This window comes from Struthio camelus, chromosome 20 (genome assembly GCF_040807025.1).
Source record: "Struthio camelus isolate bStrCam1 chromosome 20, bStrCam1.hap1, whole genome shotgun sequence".
In the NCBI taxonomy this organism is placed as follows: Eukaryota; Metazoa; Chordata; class Aves; order Struthioniformes; family Struthionidae; genus Struthio; species Struthio camelus.
Window position 1 is genome coordinate 9,807,748 of NC_090961.1, and position 20,450 is coordinate 9,828,197.

A 20,450-nucleotide genomic window follows, 5' to 3' on the forward strand; every position below is an offset into this window, starting at 1 on the left:
GACGTGGGGTTTACGCTGACCCGTAGACCTTCACACTCTCTTCTCTTAATTGTCTATTTCTGTGAATACCGTGTGTATCGGGGGGGGGGGGGGGAACGACAGCACTCTGTGCATTGCGATTAACTGATTGTAAATGTGTTTTGCCACAAACAGGCTGGGTGGCCAAGTGGTTTGAGAATGAGATTGGAAAGCCATAATCTTCTGCGTTTCCAAACCATTCATGTCGCCAAGTCTCTCCTGGGCAAGATGCTTCATCCCATATGTCTCTGTTTACCGTTGATAAAAAAGAGCTATTATGACTGCTGTGCTTCAGGGTGATCTTTTGGACCGTAATTAATGCTAAAACCTTCTGAGATCACCAGCTGGAAGAAGCTGAAGAGGTGCAAAGGGCTGCCTGCATACTACTGGGCTGCCAGCATCCAACAAAAAGTTGATTCTATTGGTGCCGCTTTCAAAATGTCTCTCACTGAGAATGAATGGAAATTTACAACTTCCCTACATTTGCAAAATTTTTGAAGGAAGACTAGTTTCAGATGAGGTAAAAGATTTCTTTCTGAGCAGATCAGGATCACTTTGATATTGATATTTTTCCATTTGGGATTTGATTTTTTTTTTTCAAAATGTCATACGAGACAATGATGAAGTGAAGGGCTTGTTTGTTGCCATGTTTTCGCTCCCAGCCCTGACCGCTGCAAACACTCTTGCTATTGGCAGCTGAGTGACTTTGTTTGCGTGTATGCGCTGGGCAGCAGGGAAAAGTGCGGTCAGGAGGCTAACACAGGTCTTTAACATCATCCAAAGGGATGAAATGTGCTTTAACTCCCTGCCAAGCGGAGATGCTTCCCTCCTGACCCCATTGGCAATCGCATAGGTGATTAGGCACTAATTGCGGACTATTACAATTGTATTTCGATAAAATTCTGCTATTTTTGGGAGAAGTGCTCTGAAACTGATTACCCCTGAGCTAATGGAGCCTCACGGACTGAACCGCTATGGTCAGAGCAGAGGTCGCACATTAACTGTGCGCATATATTCAAAAAAGAAAACACAACAACAGAAACATAGGGACTAACTACGCAAGTGACCCCAGGGTGGGAGTGGAGATCAGCTAGCAGAAGAAATATGCTCATTAGTCCCTCTTAACAGCTTGTCGTGTTTCTGTCGAGGCAGGAAGAGCATTGCCCGCTAGTTAGTGCATGGCCAGGGCAGCAGGACTCCTGGGTCCTCTGCTCAGCTCTCCTGTGGCTCCCACAGTCATCCCATCCGGCTAGGTCAGGGTTCCCCTCAGTCACCACTAGACACTGGTTTCTGGCCTTACCTGCTGACAGTAGGAGACTCGAGGCCAGTCACCTTAAATCCCCATTCAAAAAGGAAGAGGGAGGGCGTCTCCTCCAGAAGGAGACACGAAGCACCAAAGTTCGACTCCTGCCCTGAGCTAGAATTGCTCTGTTGAGGACTCTACTGCTGTCCTTTAATTCTAGCAGGAGGACGGCCTATGCGCTGTGCTTGGGAAGTTAGGCAGGGTGAACATTGCTCCGTGGGATGCTCGCACTCTGACCAGCATTCCTTTCAAATTAAGGAAAATGACATCACACAAAAGAATTGAAAAAGCATCTCCTTGCGTGAGCTCAGCACGTGCATCTCCTTGCCCAGCCCAGCTTTGGGAATATGAGAGTCGTCCCTGCGCACAAGTGGGTTCCTTGGCATCCTTTCAGACAGGAAGGATTGTTAGGGAAATAACGCTAATTGCTCTGAGAGGGTATATCCTGGGCTGGAAAGTGCTGGCGGTTGTTACCATGCAAATGTCGTCTCTTATCAGCTGCATGTGGTGTGCTGATCCCTGGTGAGGAGCATGTGTGGGGGAAAAGGGAAAGGGAGGTACTGCTTCTGTCCCCATTGCTGATGCTTAGGAGTTTGGATCAGTCCTTTAAGTAAACATGCCTCAGCCTCTCAATCCCATTTAAGCTTCATCTGCTTTTATGATGCTCTTTGCACTCACTTGCAAGGGCTGCTCAGCTTTACCTTAGGATAAGGAACAGGGCTGTGCTATTCCCCAGGAAGCGGGTAGCCCAGCGCCGGCATCTCAGACCACCGAGGTGTTTGAACCAGCTCCTGCGCTTTGTCAAACCCAGCCTGCGTTGCCGTGCCTGGCTTGGACAGGATAAATAGGAACCGATGCCTTTTGGCAGAGTAGACAGATGAGCGTTATCCCTGCTGCTACGAAGCAGTCTCAGTTTGAAGCTTTGACATTCTGACCGGGGCTCTCTCAGCTCAACATCTCGGAGAATCCCATGCAGCCATAGCCTGTTTATGCAGTGCTTCATCTGGTACAAAAGCCATATTTTACTGTCAGGTGCTCTCCATTAGTTTCAAGTGTGAAATTGTCATTCCCACCCTTTTACCAACACCACTCCGGTGAGGAAGTGAGAGAAAAAACAACTTCAAGGGCCATTCGCAGGATGTGTACGAGCTGTCAGTTGTCAGCGCAGTGCCTACTTAAGGCAGGAATTACTGCTCCGTTCTTTAAGGCAGGCCATAGGGGAACCCCATGTGCAAGCGGCACAGCACTATAGTGTTTGCATCGGTGCATGGCAAAGCAGCCCCAGAGGAGTTTGTGTCCTTTCTCAGGCACAAGGCTGTAGTGTAAAGCCCCCTGAACCGTAGTGCTCTGTCTAACGGCGAGGGGAAAAGCAGCTCCACAAGTGTTGTGGGGCCACCATGGCCCTGGCTCCTTTCCCTGGGTTCTTGCCTGTTGAAGCCTGACATCGTCTCGTATCTCCTTGTGTTGCCAAAACTGACTGATATGAGCCTGGACCACATTTTTCTCTTCTCTTCTAAAGGCCGTTTCCCATAACACCCTGCCAGTGTTGGACTGAGGGATAAAGATAAATGATTTTTTTTTTTCCTGCCTTTCAGATTTACCCTATACGCAGTGGATACGCGAGGGAGACACTCAGAGCTGAGCACAGTCACCCTAAGGACAGCCTGCCCATTGGTAGATGACAGCAAGGCAGAAGGTCAGTGTTCAGGCGCCTGGTTTTCCAAGACAAAAGCCATTTCCTGTTAATTTTGCTTTTCCTGCATGCGTTGTACTCCTGCACTCCCCTACTCTCCTCTCTCCCAGTGTGCAAGCTCCCATATATTAGGGCACAGGGATATTATGCTGGAAAGGGATGACAAATTGCAAGTCGGTCTTCTCGCAAAGTCGCTTTGACTGCAGAGCTCATCACTACCATGGTCCTGTGCAGCACAGCACCTCAGCATCTCTCCCCATGCAGGGCCATGGGAGGTGTTAACGTGCATCTTACATATGTCCCCTGGAAGAAGAGAGAGAGTCCGCATCTCTTACTGCAAAAAAGACTGAGAAATGGCTCTGACTGGGACGAGGGAGTGAGAGCTGTGCGTGAGACTATCAGGGTTGGGTGTTTGAAAGGACTTCAGTGGCAGCTGGTTTGGTTCTGAAATGCAATCACAGAGAAAAGCTAGACCGCTTGGACATTTGCACTTTCAAATTTTGAAACAAATCCCATTTTTTCTATTCCTCACTCCCTGAGTGTTTTGCCTCTTTTAAATTTAAAAAGATTCATCTAAATGAAAGGTAGGTTACCTGTTTTAATTCTTTTGTTCTTTTTTTAAAGCAAACAAAAGAAAGTTTTGAATAATGCTTTGTTTAAGGTTGTTGATAAGAAAAATGAGCAAAAATGAGACTAAAGAAAAGGAAGGAAATGCTTTTTTGTGCCTTTTTCATTTCCAAGAAGATCCTTTTTTACAGCAGAAAGCACACCGTCTTGTTCAACGAATCTTTGAGCTGCTCTGTTAGATATCCATAACGATGATTCGATGCATTTCTGGCTAAATTACCATCTTGTTATTGGCAATGTCATTTTCTTCCTGTCCTTTAATAAATCATGGGACCTGATTCACCGAACAACTTATTTGCCCTTCCTAGCCTGCTGGTTGCCATCTTTTCTCAATAGTTTCCCTGGGCCTGAGCATCCCTCATTCACCCAGTTTCACTGCCAAGCTCTCCTTGTGTTTCCGTGTCCTCACTGGTCCTGCAGTCCTTTGTGTAGTAGGACTTCTGAGGGTACAACCCCGATCCTCCGTGCTGCAGGAAAGCATCATCACTGTGCAATTATTTTCTTCTCGGTGAATTGGGGAAGAGCTTGCCTGTCTTAATTGGGCAGGTAAGGTTCTGTCTGCCGGTGGTTCTTGGCCAGCAACTCTCTTCCCCTCCTCCTCCCGTTCTTTCGCAGTGTTGCTGGAGTCACTGGGGCTCCGTTCAGCGCAGGCCACTCGCTGCAGGGTTGGCCAGAGGACTTGCTAAACACTGTGCAGATTACTGAACGCTGCTGCAGGCAGCATGCGAGGAAGGGTGGGGGAGGCCACCATCCCAGCCACCCTCCCCACCTGCTAGCCCCGCTAAGGACTCGTTCCTCCCTCTCCTGTGTTAGCATGATCTGTCTGTTCATTGAATTCTGTCCCCCGGATCCTTTTCAGAGATAGCTGACAAAATCTACAACCTCTACAATGGCTATACCAGTGGGAAGGAACAGCAGACAGCCTACAACACGCTGATGGAGGTCTCCGCTTCCATGCTTTTCCGAGTGCAGCACCACTACAACTCCCATTACGAGAAATTTGGAGATTTCGTCTGGCGCAGCGAGGATGAGCTGGGGCCCAGGTACCTGTCTTTTCCCTTCCTTCTCCCTTGCTACTTGGCTGGACAGCTACACTGTTTGATCACTACGGAAGTGAACCTAATTGCCTTCTCCTCCTGTCTGAGAGAAATCCCCTTGTGATGTACCCCAAACTGTCCTGCTGTCCTCTGTGACTGCCAGCCCCCGTTCAGGAATGGCTCAATGTTTGGATGAATAATTATGGGAAGTCTAGCAGCTGTGTGGGAAACCACTCTGAGCAAAGCAGACGATACTGCAAATAAGGAGCTGAGTGCGTTGCTGTGTGAGGGCCCAGGGTCATAAATTAGGCAGGGACAGAGTGAATGGGCTGCGTGTAAGCCAGGTCTCACTCAGATCCTCTTCAATTGTAAAATCTTGGTAGATAAGACAGTGGCTCCTCTAGGATTCACAGGTGCCCTGATTATTTGTAGGGTGGGTGGCTGGAAAGAGTGACTGAGGGAATGAAGCAAAAATGCAGCAGGTACGTGTATAGTAAGAATGATGTGTACAGCAACATGCGTTTGGTATCAAAAGCTGCAATACGGAGAGAGCGATAGCCCATGGAGATACTTCAGGCATATACCAAGTTCGTCCTTATCCTGTTGTATTTATACATGGCAAAGAGCCAACTAATGAAGAGTAGCAGGACGTCCCATAGACGGTCTTGGATGGAGCCCACTCGTGTCAGGGAACATGGTGCAACCTCCAGTACCCCAGTGGGACAGATCCTTCTCTGTGCTGTCTCCACACCTAGACAGTTATTCCTCATGGACAGTAGAGCAGAAGACCGCCCACCCCAGGTGTGGCTTTGGGCACCTACTACATCCTGTTGTTGCGGATGCGTTTAAATGCAAATATCCTGATGCAGGAAGATTATTCTTGTGTGAAAACAGTTTTGATCTCCTAGAATGGCAGAGCTGAGATGCTAACTTACAGAGTATTACTTTTGTCTGTAGGGGATCAATGATTGAGCAATATGTATATGGTATTTTGCTCTACTAAATAGTATGTTTCACGGAAATTTCCTTCTATTTGTTTCTCTCTCTGTATATCTGACCTGACAGATCATTCAGCCCTATTGATGTAGGCATTAGAAAGGTCTTCTTAAATTTTTCTACTGTGCTGTGCCTGACAGCGTGCAGGGATGCCAGTGAGGGAACAATGTCTCATCTGTTACCTATATGCAACCTTACACTAGACATGTTTTCTCTGTACTGTAAATTTCATGCTCTAAGAGGGCTGGTAAAGGATTGTATCTGTGATTATAAAGAAGAACATTTCCAGAAGAATTGTGCCGGCAAGCCGCTGGCGTACAGTGAAATGGTTAACAAGCAGATTCTGAGAGATGACAGCAATGGAGTAACACGTACGTGGACTACATGTCATCCAGAGGGATGGCAGAGTGTCCTGGCAAAGGCTGTTTTGCCAGACTGCCATATAACCTTAAGACCCCTTGGGAAACATTCAGTAAGCTATGTTCAGAAGAAGCCGTAGCTCTCTGTTTATCTTGAGGTCTCTTACAGGTTTCAGATAGCCTTGACCTGCTTTGAAGCTTTTACAGACACTGTTCATCCAGCATCCTGTCTAACACGTTGTTCTATGAAAAGATGAAAAAGAGGAACATGAAGGAATGGAGTAAGATGGGATGATTAACTGCCGTCCGTGAATAATTGGAAAAGATTTTCCTTCTCTCTCCCCCATTCCTACCTGCTTGTTGGACGCAACTGAGGATCTGTCCATAATTCCAGAATGACAGTTCCTCACAACAGTTTTCACTCCTCCTGGACATAAATCCAGGCTAGCCTGTGGCTCGCCTCCTACAGAGATGACCTTGGTTGTAATTTCTCTGGTAGGTCATTAACCTCTGACAGGCAGCCACTGTCTCTCGCTTCCCACCGCTTTCCTCCTTCTTTGATGACACTGCAGAGTTGTTTGTCCTTTTTAATTGTTCCTCTCTATAAATTGCTGGGGGCCATCTGCCTCTTCTTACATGTCCTTATTTCCTCCATTGCTCGAGATCCAACACACTTATTTAAGGATGTTATCTGGCCTGATACCTGCATCAAGCCAAGACATTTGCAAGGTGACATTTAAATTGCTTGTATTGCCCCACTGTATACCAAGTGACATTTGTAGTCAGTGGTTGATTGTGCTGCGGTCTGCCTTCCACAGCCAGCCAGATGATCTAGCAGAGTTCACATGTCCCTGTTACGTACTTGAGAAGTATGTGCCTTACAGCCCAGAGGAAACGCTTATAAATGCCGCCGCAGCCTGTGCCAGGCTCTTGACAAGAACGAAGCTCCATCGTCCAGCCTTGCTTCTCAGGTTGCTTGGACAGAAACGAAGGCATTGACGAAGTGGAAGGCGAGTGAGGATTTGCCAAGGGAGACCATCTCGTAACACGATTTTAATTGATGGACTACTGTCCTTCTCAAGGGGACATTCATTTTGGTACCTTGAAATGTTCATCAGATGAGCCTCAGAATCACAGTAAATGCTCAGTCATAAAACTGAGCGACAAGAGGGAGGTTGATTGCCTCCGTGTAATAAATACATCACACTGGAGTCCTCGTGAGCCCAGTTTCCATGAAAGCCACAGGTTACTGCAAACAGCTGCTTGCGAGAAGACACACTGACAGCCAGATGTCCCAGCCAGACGGTTTACATTAAGGAGACATTAAAAACTTAGCTCATAGGTGGCCCTAAACCAGGACTTTCTGTGGTCAGCAGCATCTTGGCACCTGGCTTGCTCTGTCCTCCTAGTCTCCTGTAGCAACAACAACCCCTTTCCTGCTCCCCTTACAGACACTAAGTGAATCTTGCGGAGTTAATTTGTTCCAACAGAGCAGAAGAATTTGTCTAAACCAGTGAAGGTTTAATGCTACTGTACATTCAGATCTTTGGATCTATTCAGCAACAGTGCTTCCTGACACAGCAACAAGGATATTTATTAGTTTTTCTTATGTATTATTCTTACAACCACTGCAAACAGGTCCTGGCTTTCAGGAGGAGGAGGGAGAAATAAGCAGGAGAGTTAAAATCTTCCTTCCATGCCCCTACTTCTGGCTACCAGAAACGACCAGGTCAGGATGTGGAATCAGCCCAGGGCTCAAAGCCTCTCCCTTTCTTAAGCAAGTCGCCTGGGCAGGCAGGCCACGGCAGCAGCAGGAGACAAATATCCTCGGCGGTGCACGGTCTCCTGAGCAGCTGCCTTTTGGTACCGAGGGGGAATGCAGTGTACTGATGGGAGGTGGTGATAAGAGGCCATCGAGTCCCGGACTCATTATCCTCCCAGCCGAGGGTCTGACAGACCCAGGTCAGTTCTCAGTAGAGTGGAAAATCTGAATTTATGACAAAATCACCCCTTATGGGAACACAGCAGCCAGGCAGCCACCCTCTCCCTGCAGCAGCCCTGGGAAGCTTATCCTTCCCTCCAGCCCAGGTACCTGCTTCTTCATGGTCTCCTGACTTTCTCCTCGGTCAGGTAGGGCAGCGTTTTGCTGGCTCTGGATAAGTTCTGGATAAGGGCAGCTGGGGGATGAACGTGGACAGGGGAAGGTGAAGTCCCTCCATGAGGGAACACCTGGCTCTGGTCAGAGCAGGAGGTAACGTGTCTCCTGCTCTTCTACCTGCCCTTCCAGAGCCAGGCCTAGCAACCAGGAGTCTCAAGGCCTCGTCCCGCGCTGTCCCCACTGCACCACACTTTCTTGCCACGGTGCCTTTAATTAAGGCATAAGCGCTTGCAAAGTGCCCCCACAGCAGACACTCATTGCCCTCCCCTTTTCTCTCCCCCACCCATTCGCACTCTGCTGCCACGAGGTACTGGAGAGGGAAGCAGCCGTGCAGAGCAGTCACTATTTTTAATCCCCCTCTTCATCATTTATGACAGCGGCTGTGACCTCCTAAATCCTTCACTTAAATGGAGACCAGAATCAGTCCCTGGCTGGCGCCAACTTAAAACAACTGCCCCTGCAGCGTGGCAGGCTGGGTGGGCACCCGCTGGCTCATGCCGAGGCAGGGACACTTCGGACTCAGGCCAGGGTTACGGGGTGAGGAGGAGGAGGGTTGCTTCATCCCTTTATGGGTAGAAAGCACGGAGGCTTCCTGGAGAACAAGGGCAGGTCTGGCCACGGGCAGCCATGGGAGTGACTCCCCCCGCGCTCCCCTGCCGTCTTCTCCTGATTCCTGCCCTTTAATAAGGCAATAAATTACTATTTCTGGCAGGGATGAGGTGGTCAGCATTTAGGAAGATTTCATTTCCAGTATTTGAAAAGGTGGTCGTTCTGACCCGACAGCCCTCCGCAGGGAGCACTTGGGTAATACCCAGGGCTTGATTTATGGCGTTAAATTGGCAGCCCAAGAACTGCTCCTTTAATTTATTACCAGCCTTCACCAGAAAGCTTCTCTCTCTTTCTCACCCCTCCCCTCGCCCGCTCTGTCTCTCTCTTTCTCTCTCTTACTTTTTTTAAGAGGGAACAGCTGACGGCCAAAAGCTAAATCTAACAGTTACACATGACTTCATTACCCCACTAAAATAAATGACTCAGTCTCAAAGTGGCGAAACCCATCAAACTGGGGCTTTGGCACTGGTGTGAGGATACCAAAAGTGAGGGACCTGATTCTTTCCCTCCTCGTCAGCTTGTCTTCTTGTCCACGGTATGCTGTGTAGTCGGCATCCTCCCAAGGCCAGCCCATCGTATGCTGCTTCCCACCTTTAAACACCACTTGTTTCCTGGGGCCGACTGCACCAAGCATAACTGCAAATGCAGCAGGTGTACTGAGACCAGCTCCGAAAAAAGCCCAGCCTCCAGCCAGTGGGACATAGCAGCTCTGAGTGGTTCTACCCTTGGACGTCTTGCTGCCGCAAGCTGTTCCTCACACGTGGGAACGTTTAGCTGCACAAGAGACCTCTATACGTACCAGGGAGCCAGGACGTGGTCATTTTTCGCAGTATCTAAAAGATGATGGGAGTATGGCAGAGAGACTAGTGAACCTATGAAGGCAGAGACAGCCAGAGGAAAGGAAGGGAAAGCAATGAGCAGGAGAAAAGTGAGAGGTAGGTGAAGAGGGGAGAAGAATGGAGAAATGAGAAGGGCAGAGAAAAAGAGAAGAGCTTTACCCAGGGGCAGGCGTAGGCGCATGCTGGGGAACTGAGGCTTCATTTGAGGTAGATTATGGCCAGGTTGCAGTTATCCACCACGGTGATATGCCTCAAGTGCTGGTCGTGGCTCCTCATTGCCGTTCCCCTCTTTGCGCTGGCCACTGGGTGGGGAAGCCTGGGGAACTGATGCAGGTGGAAAGCCAGGGGGTTGCTGGGCTGGCCTTCAGACCAGCGCATTGTCTGCGTTGGCACAGTGTTCAGCCACCAAAACACCTGCTCAGCACAAGCAAATGGGCAGGGGGAAGCTGGGTAAGGGAGAAATATTCTCTTGTAGCAGTAGCAATGATTTATATGTTAAATAAAAGTGACTGTGGAGCCATGGCCTTGGAGAGACAATAGTAGATCTGCTGCATCACATGTTCTTGGAGTCAGCACCCCTGCTCCATTGTACAGGGAGGCTTTGTCCCTCACAGCCTGCTTTCTGTGGGGTGGCAGCTCAAGCCAGGGCTCCGTTGCCTGACCAGCCGGGCAGACCAAAGTGCTCAGCACCATCTCCTTGGTGCCACCGCAGCCCCACTACAGGCCTCCTCCTTCCCCTCCCCATTCTGCCTTGTGCAAAGCATGCTTAGCTCCGTAGGATGCCCCGGTCAGACCTCCTGCATGGATGTGCTTCTGTGGGCTCTATTCCCTCTAATGTTTTCAAGAAAAAAGAGAACACCTTCTCTTTAAAATAACCAGCATTTGTGTTTTCCTTCTGTTAGGGAATCATCTCCAAACAGTAAGAAACAGATTTAAAAATACATAGTGAAGGGATAGCAAATTTTAAAAAGAATAGAACCCACTGAAATGAAATCAGTTTTGACTTTCAGCAATGTTTTTTTGGAGTAGGAGGAGCTCTGACCGAATGCGTTCCCCTCAAGCACTGTCAACTAGCATAAACATCAGTCCTATGAGGTGACCGTGAGTCTTGTGCTTGCTCAGCTTTCACTGAAGGAAGGAAGAATCAGAGTAGATGTTAAGAAACAATTTATCAGCATTACGAGGGCTAAGCACTGCAAAGGGTGCCTGAAGAGACACACTCTTCTTCATCAGGGGCATTAAGAATAGATTAGACAGACGTCTATCAGGAAGCACTAGGGCAGGTTGATCCTGGCAAGGAAATGAAACAGATGATTTTCTGTGGTCCCTTCCAGCACCAGTGACTATGATTTTCTGAAGTTTGTTGGCTTTACCCTGGTGACAATCACCACAGACTTTGGTTTGTTGCTGAGCTGAGCTTTAATCAATCAATCTTTGTTGAAAACATCCAATTCCATAGTGCAATTTCATAACTCCTCAGCAACGGACATCCGGCACCACAGGACCTGTTCCTGGCAGTGTTGCATATCTTGACCTTCAGTGGGAGCAACAGATGGTCTAGACGGTCAAGTATCCGTGTGTATATATGTGTGTATATAGGTAATGGGTAATGAGGCTCAAATTGCCTACTCAGGCTCACCTTTGTATGTGAAACCAATACACGTGCACCACCTTCAGACTTGGCATTATCCCAGAAGGGTGAATTCCCTTGCTGTTCTCTTCCCCTGGAAAAAGGAGTCAGAGTCCGTATTTGTCTGGGAGGAGAAGGGTAGTTCTCTGAGCGCAGCAGCTCTGATGGGGCAGTGGCTTGTTAGCCTTTCATCCAGTCTTCCCGCTTCAGAGGGAGGGATTCGTAGCTGGAGGTGGATGCCTGAATGCCCTTTTGCCTTGCCTCCGTCTCTGCACTTTGGTCTGGAGCTCATGCTTTGATGACTCATGGCGAGTCCTTCCTTGGAATCTCAATCAGTGGGATGCCTTTGGGTGTGCAGCCACATCAGAAATAGCTGCGCTCCCTCCTGACCGTAGAGCTCACAATCCAGGCTGAAACACCATAAAGCTTTCATAATCAAATAATCCCCATGTTTATGCCTCGCTGACTGACAGCGCTGCCCCTGACATACCATTATCGGGAATTTACATTCCTTCAGGAACTGCAAAATCCCCTAACCCCAAATCCAGAGCTTTCCTGTGGCACCAGAGGGAGAGGAAATAATCTGTGATCTTGAGACTTTCAGACCACTGAAGTAAACCCTCTTCCCCTCCCTTTGTTTGATTTAGCACTTTGCAGACTCCCACGAGGGGGATTCTTGGTTTCTTACGGGTTTATTTTGTTTTGTCTTAATGTGTTGTGCTTTTCTTTCTCACTCTTCTAGCGTTGGTCCTTTTGGGTCATTTCCCTCCTGAAGACTTGAGAACATACACAAGGGAGGGCTGTGCTCATGAGGCAGGGGAGCAGCCACGGTGCTGAGGGGGTCTCCTCTGGGTGCCACAGGCCAGGAGGCAGGGTGTAGTGGGGGGTCTGGCATACGGCTGTGGTGATGCCTGCAGCCAGAGTTGCAGACAGCGAACCCAGGCTTCGACGAGACCTGCTGCACTGGGTCAGGCCTGAGGTCCCTCCAGCCCTGTGTCCTGTCTCCAGCAGTTGTTTGGTGCTGTGAAATAGCAGATATACTACAAACTTTTGGTGCAAAACAGCTCCTCTCTGCCTAAAACAGGAAAGGCAATGGCTTAGGCAACGGGTTTCATTCTTGTTTGTTGCAAGACGGGGCCACCCAGGAGTCCTGGCTCCTAGTTTTTTCATTACACTCCCTTCTCTGTCTCTAGCTCTGTTTCTCCCTTCCAGGAAAGCACACCTGATCCTACGGAGGCTGGAGAAAGTCAGCAGTCACTGCTCGACCCTCTTACGCAGTGCCTATATCCAGAGCCGCACTGAAACCATGCCCTATTTGTTCTGCCGCAGCGAAGAAGTCCGGCCGCCCGGCATGGTCTGGTACAGCATCCTAAAAGACACCAAAGTAACGTGTGAGGAGAAGATGGTCTCCATGCTGCGCAACACGTACGGAGAATCCAAGGGGCGGTGAGGGAAGGTGTAGGCCTGGAGCTGTGGGAGGCGCAGGGACTCTGAGGAGTCAAGGACTTGTGAAATGCTGAGTGGCTGGTGGGGTTTGGGGGAAGGGTTCAGAGGGGGTGGAAGGGGACAGCAAGGCCAAACAGGACTTTCTCACACAGACGGCAGAGAAACAAGAAATCAGCAAGTTGGACTTTAATTTCCTTTCCTTTTTTTTTTTTTTTTAATTTTTCAAAAGAAAGAAAACAAATACCTAATTTGACTCAGCATAAAAGTCTCTCCTTTTTAATCTTTTCTTACTGAATTTCCTGGACTACACGCTCCAAAACCCTGAGAGGAGGAGATACCCGATAGAAGCCAGGGCCAGGCCAGGGCAGAAGCCGGCAGCGGGGAGCTGCTGGGCCAGGCGTGTGCTCCCCGCTGCCTAGCCCTGCACGCCGCCGGCGAGGAGCAGCAGGGCCAGGGGGCTCAGGTACCACCTGGTCCGGAGACACGAGGAGGAGCTCCTCAGCTCCAGGAGGTGCCGCGGGAAGCTGGCGGCACCGTGCTGAAAGTGGAGGCCCCAGAGATGAATGCCAGGCAGGTGCAAGGACATTGTGGGCACACTGGGTTTTTTTAACACTCCGAGTTTACAGAACTGCTCCGTGCAGAGCCTTCGTTCGCAAGGCTCCCGACAGCTTGTTCTGCGCATTAAAGATTCATATTAAGTCCATCTTCGCTGCTTCTTTGGTATTTCTTACTGACGGTGCCTCACCGCTGCTTGGTCCTTCGTAGGGTTTCATGATCGGAAAAGGAGCGGGAATTACCGACGGTTCGGTGCAGGTACGTGGCCGAGACGAGAAGCTCTGCCTGGAAACTGATGTTGAACCCAAGAGCCGGATGCTTAGAGAGAGAGAGCAGGGGAAAGTGCAGCCTCTTCGCGTAGGGTCCTGTTCTTCTCCAACATCCATCTCGTCCATGGACCCCCAGTGGGAGTTTTAGACGTGTGGGAAAGCCCAAGAAGGAAGCCGGGGGCAAAAAGACATGGAGAATCTGGTTTCTTTTACTGTCAGATGTGGCTTAGGCTGGCCCAAGATCTGTGTGGGTAATGGATTTCTCAGCCTGGTAGCCAAACCGAAAAGGGCAGGAGGGTGAGAGGGAAAAAAACAAAAATGGATGAGCCATTTCTTTTTCTTTTTAAAGCAAAACAACAAATCTGAAGGGGGGCTGGAGGGGGAAAAGGGAACACTGTGGGCTGAATGAATCAGTTTAGTCAGCCCAAAGCAAACAGTTCTGTTTAGTTTTTCAGGTTATTTAACCCTTTACAGAAAAAGCAAACAAGCAGGAGGCGAGTTCCAAAATGAAAATGTTTTGAAACCAAACAAAGGTGCAGGATTTGATGTGGAGGAAGTTCAGGCGGCAACTTTTTCTTCTCGAGCCGAACCTATTTGCCCCGTCTCAACTTACTTGGTTTCTTTCAAATGTTTTTTTTTCTTTCTTTTTTTTTTTTTTTTTACTTTGGTTATATCTCTTCATTTGTCTTGAGCCACACTGCTGCTGCAAATGGGGAAGATCTCCCATACCTGTTCAAGTCCCGCCGGAGTTCGTGGGCGACTTTGCAGCCTCTGGAGCAAGTGCTGAAGCCCTGCAGGTCGCCCGAGGGCTCGTTTGCGAGGTCCCACTAAACCCCCTTCCCAAAGGAGGCAGGGGATGGTGACACAAAGACAGACTCGGGGCCATCCCACCCTGCCGCCGAGGTCTGTGCAGCACCTAGCACGGGGGCCATCAGTGGGGGGGGGCACTGCATTGATGCCACTTGTGCTAAAACCCCTCTCAGCAGCACTTCCCCCAGCAGCACTGTTTTCCCATTAACCTTTGCCATTTGGAAGAAGCTGGTCACCACGGTGTTTGGGGACATATTTGTGGAGATAAATGGGACAACCTCAGCCGCCAGCGAACTAACACCCCCATGGGGTCAAGCTCCTGGTGCGCTGGGCTGGCCCCATGCAGCCAAGCCCTCGTGCAGCCCGTGACACCTCGTGACACCCGTCCTCCCTGTGCATGAGCTGCAGCTGAAATATTTCTGAGCTGAAGTGAGGCCGGAGTCAGCCGTGGCCTGTGCCAGCTCACAAATCTTGCACCTCAAGAAACGGGAGACACTGGTGCAGGAGGAGGTGTTGAAGCAATATTTGTTCAGCTTTGCTATTGTGCAAAACAAAACACAGCAAAACCCCTTGAAGTGCAAATGTGTAGGCGTCCTGGCTGATGCCCGGACTGGTGTTGCTGGCACCGCGGCGTTGACATCGAGTGTGTTATTTCATGTGCTGCCATGACACAGTAGCTGCGCTACTGAGGGAAAAAAACCCTCTCGGAGGAGCTCTGGATGCAGATGGACGGGGCCCAGTCCTTCACTCCTTGCACTGCAGAGGGGCACGGTGCCACCACTGTGCCCGCAGGGCCGCTTACACCAGACTTTCAGCAGGACACAGCACACAGCAGGGATTTCCGCAACCAGCCGCAACCCGCCTGCTCGGTCCCAGCCTGGTGGCGTGGAGCTGCTAGCACTGGATGCACCTTCAGGCAGTTTGACACGCTCTTGTATTCTCAGGGCTCAGGCCCACGTCCTTGCCTTTGCCTTGCTGCTGTTTTATTTTGTTTTTATTTGTTTGCTCGGAGATGATTCATTTCTCTTCAAAGGCCCGTGCCTGAAGCCCAGCAGTGTGTGCGACGACAGAGAGGAACTTTGTGGTTTCCCTGCAGGCAGGAGCCAGTGTTGACCGACCTGCTGGACAAATTGCTTGTGTTTGCTGTAGCGCTGCTGAAGGGCTTGGAGGCAATCATAGGTGTTTCAGGGATAACGCTATTAATGGGAGTTCTGGCTGTCATGGCTGTGGTGCTAGGAATTAGGAATATGGGACACCAGCCAAAACAGTGGGCTTTGGGCTGGCTGCTCTTCAGCACGTTTTGCTAGGTAGGGCTCCGCTGTGATACAATCAGCTCCCCATGGTGGTGGTTTTTTTTTTGTTTTTTTTTTTGCAACCTGAGATACATATTTGCACATCCCAGCAGCTGCCCACAGCAGAGCTCAAGGGGGAAAGGGCTAAGTCGACAGCGCTTGGGGCCGTTTTTCTGCAGCAGGTCCCCCCAGATGGGAAGGAGAGCTTCAGCCACAGCGGTCCTAATTTCTGCTGGGAACAAAATCTGAGCAGCACACTGAAAAGCTAGTCATCCTGTTGGCTCGGCACGGCAGGTGTGTGCGTTACAGAGCAGCGGGGGCTCAAATCTCACTGCTTGCCTTGGAAGGCTGTTGAAGAGCTTCGCTTGGCATCCTTGGTGAGGCTGGTGGTTGCACATGGACGTATACAGAGCGTGTTGTGTGTGTGCTTGTGTTTATATGTGCACAGCAGGTGAAAGAGCGCTGGCTGCTGGGCAGGAAGGCTCCAGAGTGACAGCTGTGAACCTGTCAAGAAGCACACCTAGCGCCCCGGATCAAAGCCAGGCCAACGCAGCACAAGAGCCTTGGCCTGCGATGCTACCCGGCGTTGCGTACCCAAGCCAAACAAAACTGAGGAATTCGTCGAGGTTACACATTCCCCGGCTCCCAGCTGAAAGGAAGGGTCTGTATTTTCTCTCTGGAAACTTTGGAGAATGTTACCCTCAGGCTTTCAAGATAAACAGTTGTAGTCACAGCCTAGCAATGCTGGCGGAGCGTCGCATGCTCTGCAGCGCGTGTGCCCACACGCACACACGCACGCACATGCGCGTGCGCGCGCGTGCACGCACACACACACACACACACACACTGCCTTCCCCCTGGCTCCCCGAGGGGAACCGTGTCCCTGCTCCAGAACAAGTGGCTCCGGTCACCTCCTGCCCTGTGCTCCAGGCTGTGGATGAACTGTGGAAAATGAGTGGGGAGCGGAGCAGAAAGAGCTGCTCATCAGTTTTAACGGATAAACTCAGCATTCAGCCACATAGCTACTGAGCTGAGGGTGCATTTGTCCTCCTGGCTTGAAATCTCTGTGCCAAGCTCTTTCCGCACTGGGTACCTTGCTTTGCTACAAGGATGTGCTGTTTTGGGGCAGACCTACATCATCCTTGGTGTCCAGCACACACCAGGACCCTGCACAGCTCTGCTCATCTGAGTGGGCCCAGGTTTTCCATTCTTCAGCTTATTAGCGTGATTGCACTCAGCTGATACTCAAGTGCACAGCTTGGAGGCAGTCGAGGAGGACAATAATATGTGGAAATGCTCAATATAGTGGGGCAGTTGGTGCAGCGTTTGCTCAGTGGCTGAGCCCAGAGGCAGGCCAGGGAGGCTCCTGGCTGTGCGCTCCATGCCCTCCATGTATGAGGGGCCAGAAGAAGGGGTAGAGCCCCTGCTCCAGCGCAGGGGTGCATGGCAGCACCCTTTGCAGGGGTTCGCAGCCAAAGCATACTAAGGGCTTTTTTTTTTTTGTCCTTGTTGAATATTGTTAGTATTGTTAGTCTTTGTTTTAGATATGGGAAAACTATGAGGCCCATCTTAACAAAAGCCATTTTCAGTGACTAAAGCCCCTCATTCCCATGAGGTTTAGGTACCCATAACTCTATATATCTATCTGAAACAATTTGTATAGTGTCATAAAGCAGGCTAATGGGAAGCGAACCTCAGTGCACCACTTCTGCATGGATTCACCATCCAGGCTGCTGGGGAGGTAAAACATCTCCTCCTCCCCAACTTTGCCCTCCTCACCAGGCTAAGCAGCTACTTTGGGGCAGTCAGTCTTTGTAGGTTATTTCTGAAGTGATTCCAAGTTCACTGAAATTAAAATATACCAATCTGTCTCCCTTGCCTTGGCCAGTTGTACGTGGCAGACCTTCTCCCGCTGGGCTTTGCAGGCATAGCCAGAAAGCAGCCCCCTTCGCCTGGCTGTGCGAGGTGTTTTCGCTGCAGAAGCTTTAGGTGACCTGAGCTTGGGCACAGAGCCTTGCTCAACCCAAGGGCCATTGAGTACAATGCCTCACTGGTGCCGTGGGGGTGTGTGTGTGTGTGTGTGTGCACATACACACTAGCACGTTTGCTGCTAAGAGCGCTCGTATTTCATGATGTGACACCATTTGCCACAAAGGGTGGATCAGCTGCATCACCTAGCTGTGGTTGCTCACTCTTCACCATATGCATGTTCACACTCTTCCTCTCAACAAACGTGTTCACTAGCAATTACTTTCAGGAGCCCTTGAAAGTCCCAGTTGGCACATGCCCTTCTGAAGGGCACCTCAAATCTGCCGCTTCTCTGGCAACATGGCGCACTACTGAGCCCAACGCAGCGCTGGTGACAACTGAAGTCCCCCTGCCATCGCGAGGCCGGCGGCAGAGGGCTGCCTTATCGCGGGGAGCCGAGCAGCCCGAACAATGGCCATTGTTCCCAGGCAGGCGCAGCTGGCACTGTGCGCTGAAGGGCTGCTTGTTTGGGCTGCTCTGCAGCTGATGACACGCTGCTTTGGGACAGCTCCTGCCCACGTCAAACGTCAAAGGCCTCTGGAGTCAAGTGCTGCATTTGCTCCTTTATTTATTTTAGGGAGGGGGAGTATTTCGGGGATTTTGTTTGTTTGTTTGCTCTGTTGCGTGAGGCAGGCTCTCTGGAGGCTGGGAAGAGGCTAAGGAATGCCAGAGGCTGTGTAGTGTGGGCAGCCCAGGTCTCCTCCAGCACGGGATGGGCAAAGCCTTGCAATAACAACGCTAATATTTACAAGTAATCCCAGGTGATGTGCTGGGTGCCTCCATGGCCAGCAAGTTCACGCCTTGCCAGGGTGGTCAGGTACAAACTACAGCGAGGGCAGCAGTGAGAGCTGGCCAGTGCAGGACCAGCTCTGCAGAAGCTGAGCATCATCAACGTGACTCAACTTGTGTTACCACCTTCTGGCAGCATTAGGTTTTAGCCTGGGACATGCACAAACCTGGAGGCTGCTGGTTCAATGTGGCTCTCTGTAGCCTTCTAGCATGGCCTGGGTTGTGTGGTACCTGAAACACAAAAAGGAGCAGATTTGCCAAGGAGGGGCACCCCCAGCTTCCTGCAGCCACCTGAGTCCTCGCTGCCACCCTTGGGTGCTCCCTCAGGGCCGTTTCTGGCCTGCGGAGGAGGCAGCGAGACTCAGCACTGCTGGGTTTCCAATGCACCAAAACCCGAGGGGCCCAAACTGGCCTTTCCCTCCCAGAGCTGAGCTACTCGGGGCAAGGGCTGAGGGTGCCTTGCCTCCGTGGGCGCCCCCACTACAGGGAACAGCAAAAAGGGGAACGACAGGCAGATGGCAGAGGTGGCCCAGACAACTGAAGCCAAAAATGCTGCGCATGCCTCAAACTGGCAATGCCAAAATGGGGCACTTTTAGCTCTTCCCCCACTGTTGGTGGCAGTGAAATTAAGCCCAGGAGAGCAGCTCATAGCCCCACCATGGCAGGGGGGATCCCAAAGCAGCGCTGTCCTCGGGCAGCGCCCGCCTTGCAGAGGGATCGGGGCCGCTCTGCAGCACCAGGAGCTGCGAAGGCTTCGAGGGAACGGGCTGAGCCAGCTGCTTGTGCACCAGCTTTGGCGTTGCACACCGCAGAGGTCGAGGCAGTCACCCTGCGCATTTTAAATGCTTGGATGGAAAGTTTTAGCATTGCAACGTTAATAAACAATCTAATAAAAAGGATTCCCTTCCCCTTCCTTTCTCCTGCCTGCCCTCCCTCCTTTCTAAGCCCGTTGAACAGCCACCGAGGTGTGGAGCACTCGCACCGTACGGAAACTGTGGCAGCGCCGTTTCCACACCAGCGAAGCCTGTTGGTGTTGGCAGAGCAGCCCCGGCCGGGTTGAAGGGCAGCGCGCAGGCAGCTTGCGGCCGGGCACACGGGGCTGCAGCGAGGCCGGGTGCGTGGCACCTGGGTGGCTGCACCACGTGGGGTGGCAGGGAGGGCGGGCGGCAGGGAGGAAGAGGCTGTGTGGTCTGCAAAATTGCACGTTTCCTTGCCAGAGTAATTGTGTGCGTGTGCGTGTGCAGGTGCGTGTGCATGTGTGTGTGTGCGCACGGTACCCCAGGGTTTAAATTGCTGTGCAGAAAGTGAAAAACCTGCAGGTAACCCTCTCCCATCCCAGTTCTCCCGAGCTAGCATTGCAGAGGTGGTCATAGTATTGGGCTGCGAAACGCTTGCAGTAGATGGGCCAAAATGCAGCTTGACAGGACATGTTGATGCCGACAGCCCTGGGTTGAATAGGTGCAAGGCTGACAAACCGCAGGTTTGTGCATGGGTTATCATGACCCTGAACAGCTGGTGGAGGTTGGGTTGGGGGTGCAAGGGTGAGCAGTGGCCCTGCTTAGGAAAGATCATTTTATTACAGCAACATTTTGAAAAGCATCTGGTTGTTTTTGCGTGTTTCTGTGTTACAAGGTGAGTAGCCACAGACAGAGCTATGCTTTGAAGTGCGGCCAAAATCATTCCTGTATTTCAACTCTTTCATAAAAAAGAAATGCCAACAAACCTCAAGCATTAGCCCATTCATCCGTGCGGGCTGAACGATGACAAAGGGGAGAAACAGCTGGCACAGATGTGAGGCTCTTATGCTTCGTGATTCTTATAAAAATTATATGAGGAGAGGATTTATATACAGGTGAATTGGCAGGTGACAATTGGAGGCTGGCGAGAAATGGCCATGTTGCTGTTTGGACAGTTTCTTCATTCATCAAAAGTGATCAACAAGTTGTGAACGTTTTTATTTGCGAACAATATTAATTTTGTGACAGATTTTTT

The 20,450-nt window shown here is 50.6% G+C and overlaps 1 protein-coding gene across 3 annotated transcripts in view; it reads left to right on the forward strand.

Annotated features, from left to right (window-relative positions):
• The window catches only part of ASTN2 (astrotactin 2), a 433,162-nt gene extending 419,744 nt beyond the window's left edge, over positions 1 to 13,418 (forward strand). For all 3 annotated transcript variants that reach the window (XM_068914561.1, XM_068914562.1, XM_068914563.1), the window contains exons 21-23: positions 2,917 to 3,017; positions 4,501 to 4,684; positions 12,482 to 13,418. In XM_068914561.1, the coding sequence (XP_068770662.1) occupies positions 2,917 to 3,017; positions 4,501 to 4,684; positions 12,482 to 12,719 (523 nt within the window). In that variant the 3' untranslated portion in view covers positions 12,720 to 13,418. The remainder of the gene's footprint in view (positions 1 to 2,916; positions 3,018 to 4,500; positions 4,685 to 12,481) is intronic.
• The last annotated feature ends 7,032 nt before the right edge of the window (positions 13,419 to 20,450 follow it).